Here is a 22258-nt window from a genome sequence, read left to right on the forward strand (position 1 = left end):
CATATCCCAGTCCGCATGATCAAAAACAATCTTGAAGCATGGATTCCGATTGGTCAGACCAGCGTTTAATAGACCTTAGCATGGTTACTTCCTGTTTGAGTTTCTGCCTGTAGAAAGGGAGGAGCAAAACGCAGTCGTGATCTGATTTGCCAAAGGGGGGAGGGGGAGGGCCTTATAGGTATCACGGAAGAGAGAATAGCAGTAGTCGAGTGTTTTCCCTGCACGAGTACTACAGTCATCACTGTGTTGATCAAACTTCGGTAGCATTTTCCTCAAATTTGCTTTGTTAAAATCCCCAGCTACAATAAATGCGGCCTCAGGATATGTTGTTTCTAGTTTGCATAAAGGCTGGGGTAGTTCCTTGAGGGCCGTCGTGGTATTGGCTTGAGGGGGAATATACACGACTGTGACTATATCTGAAGAGAATTCTCTTGGGAGGTAATATGGTCGGCATTTGATTGTGAGGTATTCTAGGTTAGGTGAACAAAAGGACTTGAGTTTCTGTACGTTATCACAATCACACCATGAGTGGTTAACCATGAAACCAACCCCACTGCCCTTCTTCTTCACGGAGAGTTCTTTATTCCTGTCTGTGCGATGTACTGGGAACCCAACTGGCTGTATGGATGGGGACAGTATATCCGGAGAGAGCCATGATTCCGTGAAACAGAGTATGTTACAGCCCCCGATTTCTCTCTGGAAGGAGATCCTCGCCTTGAGCTCGTCTACTTTATTGTCCAGAGACTGAACATTAGCGAGTAATATACTCGGAAGCGGTGGATGGTGTGCCCGCCTCCTGAGTCGGACTAGAAATCCACTCCGAATACCTTTTCTTCGCCGGCAGCATCTTGAAGCAGCCTCTGGGATAAGTTCAATTGCCTTGGGGGGTGCGAACAAAGGATCCAATTCGGGAAAGTCGTATTCCTGGTCATAGTGCTGGTGAGTTAACGCTGCTCTGATATCCAAAAGTTATTTATGGCTGAATGCAGTAACACTAAAAAACGTTCTGGGCTAATAGTGTTAGAAATAACACACAAAAAAACAAAATAATGCAAATTTGCTTAGGAGCTAGAAGCAGAGCTGCCATGTCTGTCGGCGCCATCTTGCTTTAAACGTTGTTTCTTAACGTTCTCGGACAATTTGTGAACATGATTTTAAATAGCACATGAGGAAATGTGTAGGAAACATTATGCTGAAGTACTGAAATTCCCACAGAATAATGTTGTTTCTTAACATTCTCTGAAATAGTTGAGATCATTCCTAATGTCAAACCAGTTGGAGAACATTCCTAAAACATTACCAAAGTTGAAATTAAATGCAAACAATGTTTGAACTTTTAGAGAATCTTCTATTAAAGTAATGAAATACCAAGAAAATAGAATGTTCCAAAGCCAAGCAACTGTCATGCACCATTCCCAGAAAGTTGTGGGAAGGTTGTATGCAAAATAACCATAGGACAACCACACTCTCACCAAGCTCTAAGAAACATATGGTTCTCAGAACATTATTCAATATGTGCTAGCTGGGCAGAACCAGCAAAACTGGACTAACAAAACAAGACGGACAAAAGGCAAGCTGACTCAGAAGATAAAAGATACGCTGTATGGTTTCCACGTTGGCCTAAGCAAACATTGCCCATTGCTACTTTGTCAATGCCATTTCAATTCACTTGCATTTGTGTAGAACAGTGCAAGAGTCATCGGTCCAAAAGTCCAAAACAAAGGACCCAGGACTAAGATCGTCAAAGGCAATGGATGACAGAGGACTTGAAATCCTATAACCCTTCTGATCATATCTCGGTCCATTACCAAGGGTGTGACCCAAAATAAGATGAACTTTACGGTGGAGTAATTTATACTGAAATAGAGTAGAACTATAGAAATACAGACAGCGGAGTGGAGGGGTAGAGTAGGACTTGTTCTTACCAGGTACTTCTTTAACTCTTTGTAGTTGGTAATGATGCCATTGTGGACGACAACAAACTCTGAGGGAAAATAGAGACAGCAAGAAATCAGTCAGGAAATAGAGACAGTGAGAAATCGGTTAGGAACCTCTTAACATACACTACATGGGCAAAAGCATGTGGACACCCCTTCAAATGAGTGGAATCAGCGATTTCAGCCACACCCATTGCTGATAGGTGTATAAAACCGAGCACACAGCCATGCAATCTCCATAGAAACATTGGCAGTAGAATGGCCTTACTGAAGAGCTCAGTGACTTTCAACGTGGGACCGTCATAGGATGCCACCTTTACAACAAGTCAGTTAGTCAAATTTCTGCCCTGCTAGTGCTGCCCCCGGTCAACTGTAAGTGCTGATATTGTGAAGTGGAAATGTTTAAAAGCAAAATGTTTAAGAGCAACAACAGCCCAGCTGAAGCCTGTCCTCGGTTGAAACACTCACTACCGAGTTCCAAACTGCCTCTGGAAGCAACGCCAGCACAAGAACTGTTAGTCGGGAGCTTCATGAAATGGGTTTTCATGGCCGAGCAGCCGCACGCACACAAGCCTAAGATCACCATGCACAATGCCAGGCGTCGGCTGGAGTGGTGTAAAGCTCGCCGCCATTGGACTCTGCAGCAGTGGAAATGCCTTCTCTGGAGTGATGAATCATGCCTCACCATCTGGCAGTCCAACAGATGAATCCGGGTTTGGCGGATCCTAGGAGTACCCTACCTGCCCAAATGCATAGTGTCAACCGTAAAGTTTGGTGGAGGAGGAATAATGGTCTGGGCATGTTTTTCATGGTTCGGGCTAGGCCCCTTAGTTCCAGTAAAGGGAAATATTAACGCTACAGCATACAATGACATTCTAGATGATTCTGTGGTTCCAACTTTGTGGCAACAGTTTGGGGAAGACCCTTTCCTGTTTCAGCATGACAATGCTCCTGTGCACAAAGAGAGGTACGTACACAAATGGTTTGACGAGATCGGCGAGGAAGGACTTGACTGGCCTGCACAGAGCCCTGACCTCAACCCCATCGGACACCTTTGGGATGAATTGGAACGCCGACTGCGAGCCAGGCCAAATCGCCCAACATCAGCGCCTGACATCACTAATGCTCTCGTGGCTGAATGGAAGCAAGTCCCCGCAGCAATGTACCAACATCTAGTGGAAAGCCTTCCCAGAAGAGTGGAAGCTGTTATAGAAGCAAATGGGGGACCAACTCCATATTAATGCCCATGATTTTGGAATGAGATGTTCGACGAGCAGGTGTCCACATACCTTTGGTCATGTAGTGTATCATAACAGCAATTCCTGTAAGTCCTGCCTGACTGCATAGTTAAGGAGTGTATCCTGAGTGCTGAGACATGCACACACCTTTGCATGTGGCGGTCAGAACTAGGAATTTATGCATGTGAAAATGACTCTGAACATAGTTATCTTTAGCACAAAGAACACATATGAAAAGGTGTGCCTGAGGAAGGACATGGCTATGTTTAAAGTCAACTGAACAAGACCCGGGTCTGTCTGTCTGTCTGGCCTCTGTGAAAGGCTGATTCTCTCTGTCCATCGCATGTTCTACGTTTGGACGTGTGTAAATACTCCTTTCACTGAGGCCTCCCACACTCCCCTGGAACTCTCCCTATAAGAGAGAGCTGCGGGGAGGCAAGGGCTGATCACAGAATGTTAGGTGTGTTTTACACATTGATATCTCTGGCCAATCAGTAACCAGAACAAAATTAACTCACCTCACTGACTGACACCGCCATTCCAGAGAACTTTGTCAAAGCCATGACAGAGCAGTTGGTTGGTGTGTATGTCTGCACTGTATGTTGTGTGTAGGTATGAACTGTGTGTGTGTGTGTGTGTGTGTGTGTACACAGGTGAGTGTGTGTGTGTGTGTGTGAGTGAGTGTGTACACAGGTGAGTGTGTTACCATTGTTCTTGTCGGAGCGTTGGGGATGGCTGTTGAGGGCGCTGGGTTCTCCGTGTGTAGCCCAGCGTGTGTGAGCCATGCCAAAGTGTGTGTCCAACTCCACCTCCAGATCCATGCAGTCTTTCTCTGATCACAAAACACATCAAGCACTGATCAACAATACGAACAAAGGTATTCTATCAATTATTGAACAGTGCCATGATACCTCTTAACCTCATTCAATAATGCCTACAGTGATAGGGTAAAGTTGACAGAGGACTGACTACATTACTCTGGTAATTCAACCGAGCTCAATGTCTTACCATAACCCTTACACCCGTACCATAACCCTACACTGTACCCTCTTTCATTAAAGAGGTATTTGGTTAGGACAGAGCAGAAAGAGAAAGCTTGAGGAGAGATAGAAGAGGGAGAGAAGTGCACTAGAAGGGTCTTGAGGCAGAAAAAAAAGGAGTTACCAAGAAGAAAGAGGTACAGGCCATAGGAGTCTTTGGAATCATATATCTGACGCTGGAGGAGAGGAATGTGATGGAGGGAACGAGAGAAATGTATCCATAAGACCTACTGTAGAGCTCTTCATCCAGGGCCTTGACTTTGCCTTTCTTCTTAATGAGAACGATGTTGTTGTTGTTGACGCCATCTGTCGTCGTGTTTTTGTCACCATCCACAGCGATGCCTGAGACCAGGGAGAAAAACTACTGAGGCAAATGTATAGCAATACCAACCCTAAACCAATCATGGTCAATGAAGGCTAAACTTGCTGGCTGGCAGGCTGCAAGGCTAGTCAATGAGTCAGTTCAACATCAACTGAGGCAGTATTAATGTCCAATTTGAGAACTTGTTTGAAAGACTCCAAATCCATCCTACTTCATATGAAACACTCAATTAAAAAGATTGAACAAGATCTGAAGAACAACAAATTCATAACATATTGTACAAATATATATATATATATATATTTTTTTTTTTTGCAGGATGTCACATATCATACAAAATGGATGTCATAGTACACCAATTTCCGGGGACCTGTTGTGGCTCGTTAGCACTACTTTCAAAACTACTGCCTGAAATAATACAAAACCTTAATAATGGACCTTTCTGAGGAAAGAGCTGATTACTGTGGAATCTCTTGTGAATATCAACCAGCTCACGTAGGTCGTGTGTGTGTGTGTGTGTGTGTGTGTGTGTGTGTGTGTGTGTGTGTGTGTGTGTGTGTCAACAATCTACATTTATTTTTATTTTTTATTAATGGGAAAAAAACAGTAATGTATCTTGATTAGATAAGTAATCAATCCCCTGAGTCAACACATGTTAGAATCACCTTTGGCAGCGATTACAGTTGTGAGTCTTTCTCGGTAAGTCTCTAAGAGCTTTGCACACCTGGACTGTACAATATTTGCCCATTCTTTAAAAAAATGTCAAGCTCTGTCAAGTTGGTTGTTGAGCATTGCTAGACAGCCATTTACAAGTTTTGCCATACATTTTCCAAGCCGATTTAAGTCAAAACTGTAGTAACTAGGACAACTGTAACGAGGAACATTCAATGTCGTACTGGTAAGCAACTCCAGTGTATATATGACCTTGTGTTTTAGGTTATTGTCCTGCTGAAAGGTGAATTTGTCTCCCAGTGTTGGAAAGCAGACAGAACCAGGTTATCCTCTAGGATTTTGCCTGTGCTTAGCTCTATTCCGTTTCTTTTTATCCTAAAGAAAAGTCCCTAGTCCTTGCAGATGACAAACTATGAAGATATGAAGACTGGTACTCAGTGATGTGTTGTGTTGGATTTGCACCAAACATAAAGCTTTGTATTCAGAAAGTGACTTTCTTTGCCAAATATTCCTTTAGTACCTTATTTTTATATGTCGAGGCTTCCTTCTTTTCATTCTGTAATTTATGCTAGTATTGTGGAGGAGCTACAATGTTGTTGAACCATCCTCAGTTATCTCGTATCACAGCCTTTAAACTCTGTAACTGTTTTAAAATCCCCATTGGCCTCGTGCTCAAATCCCTGTGCGGTTTCCTTCCTCGCCGGCAACTGATTCAGGAAGGGCACCTGTACCTTTGTCATGACTGGGTGTATTGATACACCATCCACAGTGTAAAATGTATAACTGCACAATGCTCAAAGGATATTAAATGTCAGCTTTTTTTTGTTACCCTTCTACCAATAGGTTCCATTAACATAAGAAAACCTCCCTGATCTTTGTGGTTGGATCTGTGCTTGAAATTCTATGCTCGACTTAGGGACCTTACAGAAAATTGTTTGTGTGGGGTACAGAGATGCGGTAGTCATTTAAAAATCATGTTAAACATGTGCCAAAGCAATAGTAAATATCAGTGAGGCAGATATCATTGGTGTATGGTGAGGCTCAGAACAGGAATAGGGGCAACAGATTCTCTCCTCACATGTTCAGGACTCTCTACCACCAGGAGCGGTTCTGGGGGGAGGGGGGGCAGGGGGGGCCAGTGCCCCTGTGACAAAAATTTTGGACCCCCTTGTGGCCCCCCTAAATGTGGAGTATTAAATAATTTTTTACATAACTCATTTTTGCTATCGTTCTTTTTTTTACATCCGTTATTAGACAGTGGCAACGCGGAACACTAATGATTATGAACATGGTCTTTTGCCTGCTATGCCTGCAATGCAGTGATGAAAACGATATGACAACAATAGCGTCTAATGTAACTGGCCCCTCTAACAGTACAACTAGCCCCAGCTTGGCCCCCCCAGTTGAAACGGTCTAGAACCGCCACTATCTACCACTGCATTCTTTGCTTTCTGGGTTCACCTCATCTCATTTATCTGAACATCTGAACCGATGCCCTGTTCCAAAATCAACCCCTACAGTGGTTCCTGCTTTAAAAGTTGTGTCATACTGTGGCACACCTTGCGGGCTGCTGCAGCATTCTGTGGCACGTTATCTAAACTCAGCAACAACAAAAAACTTCCCTTTTTCAGGACCCTGTCTTTCAAAGATATTTAATAAAAATCCAAATAACTTCACAGATCTTCATTGTAAAGGGTTTAAACACTGTTTCCCATGCTTGTTCAATGAACCATAAATAATTCATGAACATACACCTGTGGCACAGTCGTTAAGACACTAACAGCTTATAGACGGTAGGCAATTAAGGTCACAGTTCTGAAAACTTAGGACACTAAAGAGGCCTTTCTACTGACTCTGAAAAACACCAAAAGAAAGATGCCCACGGTCCGTCCTCATCTGCGGAAACATGCCTTAGTTATGCTGCAAGGAGGCATGAGGACTGCAGATGTGGCCAGGGCAATAAATTGCAATGTCTGTACTGTGAGATGCCTAAGACAGCACTACAGGGAGACGGTATGGACAGCTGATCATCCTCGCAGTGGCAGACCATGTGAAACAACACCTGCACAGGATCGGTACATCCGAACATCACAGTATGGGCAGGTACAGGATGGCAACAGCAACTGCCCAAGTTACACCAGGAACGTACAATCCCTTCGTCAGTGCTCAGACTGTCTGCAATAGGCTGAGAGAGGCTGGACTGAGGGCTTGTAGGCCTGTTCTAAGGCAGATCCTCACCAAACATCACCGGCAACAACGTCGCCTATGGGCACAAACCCACCGTCGCTGGACCAGACAGGACTGGCAAAAAGTGCTCTTCACTGACGAGTCACGGTTTTGTCTGACCAGGGGTGATGGTCGGATTCACGTTTATCGTCGAAGGAATGAGCGTTAAACCGAGGCCTGTACTCTGGAGCGAGGATCAATTTGAAGGTGGATGGTCCGTCATGGTCTGGGGCAGTGTGTCACAGCATCATCGGACAGAGTTTGTTGTCATTGCAGGCAATCTCAACGCTGTGCGTTACAGGGAAGACCTCCTCCTCCCTCATGTGGTACCCTTCCTGCAGGCTCATCCTGACATGACCCTCCAGCATGACAATGCCACCAGCCATACTGCTCGTTTTGTGTGTGATTTACTGCAAGAAAAGAATGTCAGTGTTCTGCCATGGCCAGCGAAGAGCCCGGATCTCAATCCCATTGAGCACGTCTGGGACCTGTTGGATCGGAGGGTGAGGGCTAGGGTCATTCCCCCCATAAATGTCTGGGAACTTGCAGGTGCCTTGGTGGAAGAGTGGGGTAACATCTCACAGCAAGAACTGGCAAATCTGGTGCAGTCCATGAGGAGGAGATGCACTGCAGTACTTAATGCAGCTGGTGGCCACACCAGATAATGACTGTTACTTTTAATTTTGGCTGCCCCCTTTGTTCAGGGACACATTATTCCATTTTTGTTAGTCACATGTCTGTGGAACTTGTTCAGTTTATGTCTCAGTTGTTGAATCTTGTTATGTTCATACAAATATTTACACATGTTAAGTTTGCTGAAAATAAACGCAGTGAGAGGACGTTTCTTTTTTTGCTGAGTTTATTTGTCAGCCACTTTTTCTGTTAGTGCAAGTTATTGCTAGTTTGACCACCAGAGGGCATCTTTGAGAAGCATTTGATAGTCTTCCGTATTAGCATTACCAGAGAATCTAAACCCTTTTTGTAATAACATAGTATATGGATTGATTTTAAGAAATTTGGCTTAATTAATTTGATTAATATTATGGTGTTTCTATTCAGAGAAAAATGAAACCCTCAGGGTTTCCGTTAGGATGGAATGGAAAATATGGCGCTGTACAACGGGAGGAAGGAGTAGGCTGTCATTGTAAATAAGAATTTGTTCTTAACTGACTTGCCTAGTTAAATAAAGGTTACACTAAGATCATAACATTTCAACACCCTAATTTTCTAAATCTTGTCTAACCAATACTCAAACGGAGATTCAGTGAATTATAATAATATAATTGATTTATCAAGACCAGTCCACATGCTTGCCTCAGAGTAGCGAGAAACGATGCTAAAATAGTTGTAGGCTTTTGCTTCTAACTTCAATATGCTCTCTAAATAAATAAGACCTACACCATTTTTAACAACACATTACTCAACACTAGTGAGACTAATTTTGCCTATGGCAGGCCTACAGTATATCAAAACATATTTTTTGCAATGACGTGACTCTCCACCAATAATTACATTTAGAGGATTGGAGGACTCTAAATTTTCCGTTAGGATCTGTGAGAATATCTGAGAATATCTAAGGGGCTTTTATATATTTATCTAAGGGGCTTTTATATACTTATACACTTTGTTTAAAAAGTAACAATATTTTGGAGATTTCGTTTTCATATAACCTAGAGTGAGCGAGAAAAAGCCAATTCTTGAACATGCGGTGAGACATTATCACCAATTTGTAAACAAAGCCCATGTGTTATTTCAAATGATTTATTTCTGGTGAAACTTGCTTATATTCATGAAGATGATGAGCAATCGGCAGAGGCAATCTGTAATCTGCTGGCATCACTGCACGACATCAACATCACTCTAATTACATTCAGAAGACAGTTGAAGAAAAGTGCGTGCTTTAATGACTCCAACCTAAGTGTATGTAAACTTCTGACTTCAACTGTATACAGTTCATTCTGAAAGTATTCAGACCACTTTAGTGGTCTTATTCTAAAATGGATTAAATTGCTTTTTTTCCCTCTCATCAATCGACACACAATACCCCAGAATGAAAAAGCAAAAACAGCTTTTTAGACATTTTTGGAAATTATTCAAAATAAAAAACTGAAATACACAACTGTATATATACACAGACTTAAAACTTGTTTTTCAACCACTCCACAAATTTCTTGTTAACAAACTATAGTTTTGGCAAGTCAGTTACTTTTTGCATGACCCAGGTCATTTTCCAACAATTGTTTACAGTCAGATTATTTCACTTATAATTCACTGTATCACAATTCCATTGGGTCAGAAGTTTACATACACTAAGTTGACTGTGCCTTTAAACAGCCTGGAAAATTCCAGAAAATTATGTCTTGGCTTTAGAAGCTTCTGATAGGCTAATTGACATCATTTGGGTCAATTGGAGGTGCACCTGTGGATGTATTTCAAGGCCTACCTTCAAACTCAGTGCCTCTTTGCTTGACATCATGGGAAAATCAAAAGAAATCAGCCAAGACCTCAGAAAAAAATTGTGGACCTCCACAAGTCTGGTTCATCCTTGGGAGCAATTTCCAAATGCATGAAGGTACCACATTCATCTGTACAAACAATAGTACGGAAGTATAAACACCATGGTGCCATGCAGCCGTCATACCGCTCAGGAAGGAGACGCGTTCTGTCTCCTAGAGATTAATGTATTTCAGTGCAAAAAGTGCAAATCAATACCAGAACAACAGCAAAGGACCTTGTGAAGATGCTGGAGGATACAAAATATCTATATCCACAGTAAAACGAGTCCTACATCGACATAACCTGAAAGGCCGCTCAGCAAGGAAGAAGCCACTGCTCCAAATCCGCCATAAAAAAGCTAGACTACGGTTGGCAACTGCATTTGGGAACAAATATCGTAATTTTGGAGAAATGTCCTCTGGTCTGATGAAACAAAAATAGAACTGTTTGACCATCATTATGTTTGGAGGAAAAAGGGGGAGGCTTGCAAGCCAAAGACCACCATCCCAACCTTGAAGCACAGGGGTGGCAGCATCATGTTGTGGGGGTGCTTTGCTGCAGGAGGGACTGGTGCACTTCACAAAATAGATGGCATCATGAGGGAGGAAATTATGTGGATATATTGAAGCAACATCTCAAGACATCAGTCAGGAAGTTAAAGCTTGGTCGCAAATGGGTTTTCCAAATGGACAATGACCCCAAGCATACTTCCAAAGTTGTAGCAAAATGGCTTAAGGACAACAAAGTCAAGGTATTGAGTGGCTATCACAAACCCTGAACTCAATCCTATAGAAAATGTGTGGGCAGAACTGAAAAAGAGTGTGCGAGCAAGGAGGCTTACAAACCTGACTCGGTTACACCAGCTCTGTCAGGAGGAATGGGCCAAAATTCACCCAACTTATTGTGGGAAGCTTGTGGAAGGCTACCCAAAACTTTTGACCCAAGTTAAACAATTTAAAGGCAATACTACCAAATACTAATTGAGTGTATGTAAACTTCTGACCCACTGGGAATGTGATGAAAGAAATAAAAGCTGAGATAAATCATTTTCTCTACTATTATTCTGACATTTCACATTCTTAAAATAAAGTGGTGATCCTAACTGACCACTAGTTTACCACTCCTAACCCCAGGAGTGGTAAACACTGTTGAAGTGTATAATTGTAATACACACATGCAGACACAGCATCATTCAAAGAATGGAGTTTGATACACCTGGTATGGGATATGACTGAAAAAAAACTTGCTAAATAGCGATTTTCGTAAATTAACTTTATGACAAAAGAATATGCACAATCGTTTGTCTCTACATTCACTAACATATTCCTCTCAATTGTACATGTTTTACTTAACTCGTTATGACGTTATAATTACTTATATTGGCTTCCACCGTAATGTTTTGTCAGCTGAAGAAAGTCATCAGAGACAGGTGGCTCGTGTCAAATTCGTCATTGGAACCACGCAATATGATTGGTCATATAAAAACCTTGGGACCCAAATGCATAATGAGTGCTCTAACTCCCCCTTGCGCTGGTCCGGCGCAATGAAGCCATGACGCTGGGTACCTCTGAGACCCGCGGTGTAAGCTCGCAACTTTTAAAGGAGGAACCACTGTAACTATAGCCGATATCCTACTACCCAATGGATCAGATGGGTGGAAGTAATAAGGTATTAGAGCTACCCTTTACCCACTGGTACGCCAGCTAGATGACATGTCCACTCCCAGTTTCAAATGGACCATGTGATAACACGTGTACACCTGCTTCAACAGTACCCTGCATGTCAACACAGCAGGGCAATGCACTCATCGGCATGATAACTGACAGTAACCGGCAGCACTCAACTGTAAGTGATTAGATATCATACCTTCAGTACCACCACACAGGGTCTCTGTATCAATATTCTCACTGCTTAACCGCCCTGAAGCACATAGTGAAGGAATAACTAGTTTTGGGGGTTTTACAGTGTAATGACAGTGGTTTTACTAATGTTTGTCATAACTGTGCTTGAAGCCGTATACTGCCTGTGCAGTACCAAAGTAAGACAGGGTAAAACATAGTGAGATGCAGTTGCGGGAGTGGTGCTCTGTGGGCTTTAGTGTGAAGGACCTGTTGTGTGTGTGTGTGTTCAGGGTGATACCAGGGCCTTACCTGCTGAATCGTAGCCTCTGTACTCCAACCTCTGCAGTCCCTTCACCAATGTCTCAAATATTTCCTTTCTGGTGCGAGGCACACAGTAATTGAGGTAGGCAAAGATCCCTGCAATGAGGTCAAAAAAAAGGGGGAAAAGGGAGGGAGGGGAGAAAGAACGAGAAAAAGACTATTTACTTATTTCACCCTCTCTTTCGGTCTATCTTTACAGTCAACTTAAGCTGTTTTATGAGTACTTTCACTGAAAGACTTGGGCAGTCTGTAGTTGTAATGTAGACTATCCATCCAGTACTAGACTATGGTATAGAAAACAGTTGAAGAGGCAAGTACTGTACTGCAGTCAGTATCCCAACAGCTTTTGTTCATAATTCTCTATTTCTGTTTTTGGGAATATGATCCTAACCCTAACCCTAATGTGTTGTGAACATGGAGGACTAGAGAAATAATGGAATCATATAATCACAGCTTTGGAAATAAAAAAGCCACTTCATGGGAGACTCATAGTGGTGCAATTAATCATCAGTGTTGACGATGCATGAGTGTAATGATGAAAATAGATTCAGTGTGATCGACACAATGTTTAGCATATTTAAGTTTTTGTGGCACTCAACGTGTGGGTTGATGGTCAATACACTTGTAATTAATTATTCTCACATCAAATGATAGCGATTGATGCCAGTCAAAGGACACACTGATTATTCACTGTTGTATTGTATGAAGGACATTCTGTGAACACTGACTCTGTAGCAGCTGACAAAGTCACTGTCTTTTTGTTTTGATTTCCTACCAGCATCTCCCGCTGTTGTTTACAGAACAGTTGGGTCTGTCTGACTGGGATATAAAGGACCTGTCTCAATGAGCAACCTTACCGACGAGTTAATTCAATATCCATTACAGTGTAGCCTACATAGGTTTCTGATCAAAAGCTAATGACACATAATGCTCTGGAGAGCGCCTCAAATGGTCGTGACGTCTGCAATTAAAGGTACCAGTGTGTGCACGACGCTGGAGGGCGTTTGGATTCAGAGCAACACAGGTGGCCATTGAGAGGAGCACATTGCGCGCAGTGTTCGCCTCGACCAGGTAGGCTAACTTTAGGCCGGGGCCCGGGGGAGATCCCGGGAGGAAACTAACAGACCTAGATTTACAGTCGGAGATGCCAGGAAGAAACTGGCCGACTTACATTTACAGTTGGCTGTAAAACTTTGCTTGGATTGCTTCACTTCGGGGCAAATAGTTACTATTAAAACCCTAAAGCATTTAAATAGCATACAATCATATATTTTTTGATAATGCAAAATCATATTTAAGCAACATAAATGTGCATAGTGCATAGGCCTAGAGTCCAACGACTCGGATGAGAGTACATATCTTTAAGCATAGCCTAAGTTTCGTTAAATTGAATATTTGAGAATGACGTTACAGGGCTGATGGTATCCTATTGATGTAGCCTATCATCATAATCTGATCATAGTACAATGTTGCCCGACCTGTCATAGCCTACAATGTTGCCAGACCTGTCATTAATACCCCAAGGAGCTACATTGACACGTAGCAGCTCAGAACATGCCATGAGACTGGCATGTTAATTGTCTAAAGCGGAAGGATTGTCGTCCAACCAAGATATGGACCGCTGCAGAACACTGATCACCTATTTTGTTATTACTAGAAGTAATACAAGTTATATTTATATATAATCTAGGTTTATACTTTAGTAACTGGCCTACGCTGACATGTAAATTGCCTACAAGGATGGCACCTCATTGATACAGTGTCAGAGACACACACACACAAAAACTGTTTGCCTTGGTACGGCTCCCAACGGACTGGTTTTAAATTACAATAACAACATAGCTAATACTATTGTACTATTCCAATAGTCTCTACTAGACGAGCCTATTGTAGGCTATTGCTTGTTATGCGTAATGCGTAATTTGTCTCCCGATTATCTAGATTAGATGTAATTTAGGCTATCCGTTCTTACCACACATGGTTCTGATTGTCTTGTCCTAACTGGATAGTGTTCAGGGCGACGGTCGGTACCTGGTTGTTTTCCCTGGTACTATACTATGTAGCCTAGTTCAGTGTAAAATCCAAATGAGACTGTGTAAATCCTCGCACTCCAACGACATATTTAAAGGCAGTTTCCGCGAGCGGCGGCCCCACCCCCGTCTCCAAGGCAACTAAAGAAACCACGCCTTCACTGTCTTTAACCTACACCAACTTTATAGTCTATTGTTGATGTGAAACTACTTCCTTGAACTCTAGTTTTACTGTTAACCTGTCCTTACATATTCCAGAGACTTCCATCCCCATAATTAGGACATTAATGTGCATTGTATGGAACTAATAATAATTATCAAAAAGAGCCAAAGGCATGTTTCCAGGAAGCATATTTTCCATCATCAGTGATGGTTATGAAGAATCAGGAAATGTAACTTGTGATGAACTGTGAAATGAATTTGATATGGAAAGTCTTTAAACATCCTTATCACCCTCATCTTCATCAGCAGCATTATCATTATTCAATGACCTTGCATATAGACTGGTTTAGCTCAACTGCCTGTTTTACTTGGCAACCCTAGCAGTCTGGATGACCACCTGGGAGTCAAACCTGGGTTGTCAATACACCTCAAGACCATGTTAGTCCATGGAGCTAAAGGCTCGGGTCTCAGGTCAGATCACTCACCATGCGAGCATAGTTTACTGAACCACTTGTACACAGAGATACAGATAGCATGAGCAACTAGCCCAAGCATGCCAATCTGCCTAGCCAATGGAGTTTATATGTAACACGTAGGATATGAGCCCGAGTCTCCCACTGGAGAAACCCACATCTTAGACCATTAGACCAAGAGGAAATGTTATGTTGGGTGAGGGCAGACACAAATCTTGAAGTTTGCAGACTAGGTTACCTCATCGCATGAACCTTAGCGACTCGTGTTTGTAGTAGAGTTCAGTCCGTATCAATGGGGCACTGAAATCGTCCAATTACTGTAAATTACTGTCAATGGGGCACTGATGTCGTCCATTTCCTGTAAGTTTACAATCTTGACATGGCCAGCATATAACTTTGTAGAGTTTGCCTAGGCAAGACCCACCTTAATTCTATGATAGTGGATCACCAAACAGTTGATGCTCACAAAACCATCGATGGTCACCAAATGGTCGATTGTGATCGACTGGTTGATCTTCAAGGTTGTGTCTACACTTGACACCTACCTGTGACTTCTGCTATCAGACTATGAAGATTGCATTGAAACGCACAAAAGTCGCTTTGTGGTCTAATTGTGTTCAGACCTGGCAGACCACTTCAGGCTGTGGTCAGGGGTGCATTATGTGCGGATTGTTCCTCAGTCTGGACGCAATCAGGCTACCGAAAGCGCATACAGTGTGCGACGTCATCAGCACTCCTCCCACAAGTCTCCAGAAAACGTGTGTTTTTGGGACTGACAGGCACCTTTTCATTATAATGTTGGAGGAAGTGTTTACTGGCCTCATAAAATGCTAGCCCGCTAGCAATATTTAGGAGAAGAATAAGTTGTTTGGTTGGAGTTCTGCTAACCCGTTTGCAATTCCTCTAGCGTTGATTGCTAGCTTGCTGGCTAGCTACAGAGGTTAGCTGGCTAGTTAGCTACAGTAGTTAGCTACTGCCATCAGTTGTTGTTGTGTTATTATCATATTTTGCCTATTACATCGTTTGTGGAATGCATACTGGCATTTGAATATAATGTGGGAAATGGGATTCCGGGAAACACTGTGGACATGGTAGACACATTTAAATGTAGGTGTAGATGGATGGTGCGCTCTGAATTCCATGATTACAACTCTATGATCAGAATACTAAAGCTGCATGAACTCTCAAGAATAGACACAGCCTCAGATCCCCTTGTCTAACTGCAGCTTCCTTGAGCGCACAGCAAAGTAAGACAATACTGTAATTTCAAAACATCTAAAACCATGACTAAAGAGAGACTGTCAACGAATACAGCAAAGAGCTGCTGTTTTTACGAGTGAGTTCATATTTAAATTTTATTCATTACTGTCAACACCTTTTTATTCAACACTTTTATAAGCCACGAAATGCACTTCTCCACTCACACTGCAACCAGCACTGGTCATAGGAGTAACAACATGAATTTTGCATGGGGCAGAAATAATGCAGTCTGACTTGAGTTTTGCCATCAGCTTGAAGACGGAGTCCTTTTTTTGGCAGTGGCATGTATTCATGGATTCCCCCAAAAAATTGACCAAGAAAAAAAAGATACAAAATAATTTATCTTTTGTCTGTATGTGTTTCATAAATTTCCAAGAGGCTGAATGTATCTCACCGGAGAAAGTATCTGAGCGAACGAACAGCCCCCTCTGTCTCAGCATGTGTAGTGTATCTATCTGATGGTCAGAAAGAGTATGACATTGTTGTCGCCTGTAGCAGTGAATGCAAGGGAAGCCAGCGAGCATAATAATAATAGCCAATTAGCATTGTGCTAAACTGAGTGAGCTGAGTCCTGACGCACCCCAAAAAAGTGTCAAGGGAAGACAGTTTGGATTTGACTTCCGAACAATCACATCACAAACGTCATTATTGACAACAAAAAAACTTGAATTGTTGCATCTCGTTGTTGTTGTCCTCCGGTGGCTAGATAGCTAGCTAAAATCAGCCCTGTCCTAAATTAGCCATGGATGGAGATATGACAGCCATAGACCATTTAGGCCATTTAACATGAAAGAGGAAGATAGCATTGGCGTGTCTCTACAAGTAGGGTGAGTCAACAGGTTTTTTCTACTTGCACGCACGCATGCATGCACGCTCACACACACACACACACACACACACACACACACACACACACACACACACACACACACACACACACACACACACACACACACACACACACACACACACACACACACACACACACACACACACACACACACACACACAAATCAGTACCATGGACAGCCACATCATATTTAGTTTACGTTGATTGGACTTTAGTTGTCACTGTACTAGACTAAGCATAGGTGATTAGATGATGTTGAAACGTTGAAGTTGAAATGTTGCTGGGTTAGTGGAGGCAGCTGTTGCTCTCCGGTTATGTGATGATACAAAAGTGTGGTTAAATGTATTTCTGCTACTCTGTCTTCTTAGAGTTTCTGCCTTCGGTCTATATATCACGGTTTCAAGGGATATGAACTAAAAGGTTATAGAGCAAACAACGTAATTATCACAACACATAGGTTGTAATATACACTGCTCAAAAAAATAAAGGGAACACTTAAACAACACAATGTAACTCCAAGTCAATCACACTTCTGTGAAATCACACTGTCCACTTAGGAAGCAACACTGATTGACAATAAATTTCACATGCTGTTGTGCAAATGGAATAGACAAAAGGTGGAAATTATAGGCAATTAGCAAGACACCCCCAAAAAAGGAGTGATTCTGCAGGTGGTGACCACAGACCACTTCTCAGTTCCTATGCTTCCTGGCTGATGTTTTGGTCACTTTTGAATGCTGGCGGTGCTCTCACTCTAGTGGTAGCATGAGACGGAGTCTACAACCCACACAAGTGGCTCAGGTAGTGCAGCTCATCCAGGATGGCACATCAATGCGAGTTGTGGCAAAAAGGTTTGCTGTGTCTGTCAGCGTAGTGTCCAGAGCATGGAGGCGCTACCAGGAGACAGGCCAGTACATCAGGAGACGTGGAGGAGGCCGTAGGAGGGCAACAACCCAGCAGCAGGACCGCTACCTCCGCCTTTGTGTAAGGAGGTGCACTGCCAGAGCCCGTCTTTTGACTCAGAAAGTGATCTCGACTCAGAAAAGTTTGAGGACCGCTGATTTAGAGAGACAAAGAGAGACAGAGAAAGTGGGCAGAGAGTGTAAGAATGAGAGAGACTGTAACAAAAGGTCCTTCCTGTCAGCCAATAAGTGTGCCCAAATGGGCATTTGGACTCTGGTCCCTCCCACTCCAGTTTAGAGGGGTTATCGTTGTTGGAAGATGAAGACGCAAGTTGGCAGACGGCATGGTGTAGGATTGTTTAGGGACAAAGTTGTGGGATAGGGTGGTGGATTTTGGGGGATAGTGTTTAAGGTGCAGGGTTATAGATGGTTGTGCAATCTAAAAAATGACCTTCTCATTTTCACTTTTTTTTGTGACAAATTTGCAATTGACCTTGCGAAAGGCAGCAATACGCAGCACAGCGTCTAGTCTGCCGGAAATTCACACAAACATTTTATGCATATCAATGTGCAGGTCCATTGTTCCTATGTTATGATTCCACTTCCAAATTAGGTTCTAGTTCTTGTTGTACCTCCAGCAGAGGCCTCAGCCCGTCCTTTACTGCTGGGGATCTCCCCTCACCATCTGCTTCATGTTAGGCCTGGAGGCTGGGGGCTGGAGGACCAGACCTGATGGACTCTGCTTCTCAGTGGGAGAGCCTCTCAACTGCAACCCTCCTCTAAAGACAGACCACAGAATCAGAGGTCCATGGCAGGGCTCTAAAGTAATCCTATGACTCTGGAGGTTGTGTGTTCAATTCCATTCGTGGACACAGTTTTTTTATTTTGGGTTTTAACACTATCCCAAACTTTAACCATTTGGACTGAGTGCCTAAACGTAAACCTTAACCCTTACCTTAACTATTCGGAATGAGTGCCTAAACTTAACCCTTAACTTTGAAATGTGATGTTGGAGAAATGGGACGATACAGAGCAGCAGGAGCAACAGAATCACTTAGAAATTTGACATTTGGAGCAACTTCGAAATGTTACCTTTGGAGAACGTGGATGAACGTCAAATTCTGCATTGAGACTGTGAGAGCTTGTTACCTCATCATCCTATCACATTCACCACAAAGATCAAAGGTTTCCTAATCGCTATGGTGATATGAAATAATGGGTGTCTGTTGTGCACTCAACCATATGAGACTGGGAGGGTTCGCTTAAACATTCTTCCTCATCTTAATTTTGAAGCCTTTTGTCGAGAACATATTTCGCTTTTATATTAGGGATGGTGTGTGTCTGTCTGTGTGTGTGTGTTTGTTTGTTTGTTTGTTTGTGTGTGCATGGATGAGCCATTAACTTGAACTCTGAACCTATTTTGTAGTTCCTCAAACATTGATAACTCTATGTTAGCATTGTAAATATGGATGAACAAATTATTAATCAGGATGAGATTGTCAGTTATAATCAAAACTCAACTCGCCTCGACAAAGTAGGTTTGTCTTTCTGACCATAATTTGTTCCTCACTCTTCCATCGTTCTTTTCCTCTCATCCTCTTCTAACTCTCTCTCTCTTATCTCATAGGTCCCATAGATAGTGACATATCTTAACTCCACTTCTACAGCTCTACACTTCAATAGCTCCAGGTCCATTGTGCCTATGTTATGATTCCACTTCCAAATGAGGTTCTAGTTCTTGTTGTACCTCCAGCAGAGGCCTCAGCCCGTCCTTTACTGCTGGAGATCTCTCCTCACCATCTGCTTCGTGTTAGGCCTGTAGGCTGGGGGCTGGAGGACCTGGCCTGGTGGACTCTGCTTCTCAGTGGGAGAGCTACTCAACTGCACTCCTCCCCTAAAGACAGACCACATAATCAGAGGTCCAGGCAGGGCAGTCTGACCAAGGCTCTAAAGTGTGACAATTTTGGTCACATATGCTCCTAGATATTTTGCTGTGGGACCTGATATTTTATTTTGGGAGCACCAGTGTGACCAGGGAAATAAATCATTGTATTGATAGGCTTCACTGTGCAGTTGTTTCCGAATGACCTTGTGAAGAAAGTGAGCGCAGATTAGTTCAATCCAAAGCCTACATGTAAAGAATGTTAGTGAATGCATCAGCGATTTGTATTTCTTTCAACTTTCTGAAGACGTAACTGCATGGTAATTCATGAGTCTACCACTTTGTGTAGCAAGTTAGCGATGCGAAACAGTCATTTTTAAAGACTTTCCATAAAACCAGGGCCGGCTCCAGGCATAAGTGACAAAATCAGTAGCTTAGGGCCCTCGGCCGCTAGAGGGCCCCTGACCCCCCCCCCCCCTAGGAACTCAGTCATGTTCTCAACTTATTGTTGAGACTTAGAAAAGTAGAATACATAAAACAAAAAAAAACATTGCGTCATGTGTAATGGAAACGGCATCTACAGTGCTTTGGAAAAATATTCACCCACCTTGGCGTTTTTCCTATTTTGTTGCATTACAACCTGTAATTAAAATTGATTTTTATTTGGATTTCATGTATTGGACATACACAAAATAGTCCAAATTGGTGAAGTGAAATGAAAAAAATAAAAAACGGGGAAAAAAATCAAATAAAAAACGGAAAAGCGGTGCGTGCATATGTATTCACCCCCTTTGCTATGAAGACCCTAAATAAGATCTGGTGCAACCAATTACCTTCAGAAGATACATAATTAGTTTAAAAAAGTCTACCTGTGTGCAATCTAAGTGTCACATGATCTGTCACATGATCTCAGTATATATACACCTGTTCTGAAACACCACTAAGCAATGGGCACCACCAAGCAAGCGGCACTATAAAGACGAAGGATCACTCCAAACAGGTCAGGGACAAAGTTGTAGAGAAGTACAGATCAGGTTTGGGTTATAAAAAAAATATCAGAAACTTTGAACATCCCACGGAGCACCATTAAATCCATTATTGAAAAATGGGAAGAATACGGCACCACAACAAACCTGCCAAGAGAGGGCCGCCCACCAAAACTCACGGACCAGGCATTGAGGGCGTTAATGAGAGAGGCAACAAAGAGACCAAAGATAACCCTGAAGGAGATGCAAAGCTCCACAGCGGAAATTGGAGTATCTGTCCATAGGACCACTTTATGCCGTACACTCCACAGAGCTGGACTTTACAGAAGAGTGTCCAGAAAAGTTAAGCAAACACGTTTGGTGTTCGCCAAAAGGCATGTGGGAGACTCCCCAAACATATGGAAGAAGGTACTCTGGTCAGATGAGACTAAAACTGTGCTTTTTGGCCATCAAGGAAAACCCTATGTCTGGCGCAAACCCAACACCTCTCATCACCCCGAGAACACCATCCCTACAGTGAAGCATGGTGGAGGCAGCATCATGCTGTGGGGATGTTTTTAATCGGCAGGGACTGGGAAACTGGTCAGAATTGAAGGAACGATGGATGGCGCCAAATACAGGGACATTTTTGAGGGAAACCTGTTTCAGTCTTCCAGAGATTTGAGACTGGGACGGAGGTTCACCTTCCAGCAGGACAATGACCCTAAGTATACTGCTAAAGCAACACTTGAGTGGTTTAAGGGGAAACATTTAAATATATTGGAATGGCCTAGTCAAAGGGGGGGGGGGGGGGGGGGGGTGAATAGTTATGCACGCTCAAGTTTTCCGTTTTTTTGTCTTATTTCTTGTTCGTTTCACAAAAATAAATTGTGTAAATTAAATGATACAAACCCCCCAAAAATACATTTTAATTCCATGTTTTAAGGCAACAAAATAGGAAAAATTCCAAGGGGGGTGAATACTTTCGCAAGCCACTGAATAGGATACATTTTCTAAAGATTGACAATGTTTTTATCCGTTCGACATTGGTGGATTTTTCTTTTGTCGAACTTTATTGTGACAAATGAGAATGGAAACACTGTTTTTTACAATAAATAATGATTGCTGAATAATTTACGCAGGCCACGAGATGTTATCACATAACTATAAAGCACCACTCCACATTTAATTCTAAATTCCTTCTGCTTACTAAATATATTTTTTAACTATGAAAGTGTTTCATAGAGATCCTGGTTCTAGTCCAGGCTCTGTCGCAGCCGGCTGCGACCGGGAGACCCATGGGGCGGTGCTCAATTGGCCCAGCGTCGTCCTGGTTAGGGGAGAGTTTAGCCGGCAGAGATGTTCTTGTCCCATCGTGCACTAGCGACTCCTGTGGCAGGCCGGGCACAATGCATGCTGACACGGTCGCCAGGCGTACTGTGTTTTTTCCAACACATTGGTGCGGCTGGCTTCAAGGTTAAGGGAGCAGTGTGTCAAGAAGCAGTGCGGCTTGGCTGGGTTGTGTTTCGGAGGACGCACGGCTCTCGACCTTCGCCTCTACCGAGTCCGTACGGGATTTGCAGCGATCGGACAAGGCTGTAACTACCAATTGGGTACCATGAATTGGGAAGAAAAAGGGGT

At 42.8% G+C, this 22258-nt stretch overlaps 1 protein-coding gene across 1 annotated transcript in view; it reads right to left on the minus strand.

Moving 5' to 3' along the window:
• LOC129857903 (glutamine--fructose-6-phosphate aminotransferase [isomerizing] 2-like) overlaps positions 1-14237 on the minus strand; it is a 41449-nt gene extending 27212 nt beyond the window's left edge. Inside the window, exons 1-5 of the mRNA XM_055926589.1 lie at positions 14066-14237; positions 12082-12189; positions 4447-4557; positions 3882-4007; positions 1926-1984 (exon numbers count right to left, since the gene is read on the minus strand). Coding sequence (XP_055782564.1) covers positions 1926-1984; positions 3882-4007; positions 4447-4557; positions 12082-12189; positions 14066-14072 — 411 coding nt within the window. The 5' untranslated portion in view covers positions 14073-14237. The remainder of the gene's footprint in view (positions 1-1925; positions 1985-3881; positions 4008-4446; positions 4558-12081; positions 12190-14065) is intronic.
• Positions 14238-22258: the final 8021 nt, after the last annotated feature.

The sequence above is a fragment of the Salvelinus fontinalis genome, chromosome 6, assembly GCF_029448725.1.
Source record: "Salvelinus fontinalis isolate EN_2023a chromosome 6, ASM2944872v1, whole genome shotgun sequence".
NCBI lineage: Eukaryota > Metazoa > Chordata > Actinopteri > Salmoniformes > Salmonidae > Salvelinus > Salvelinus fontinalis.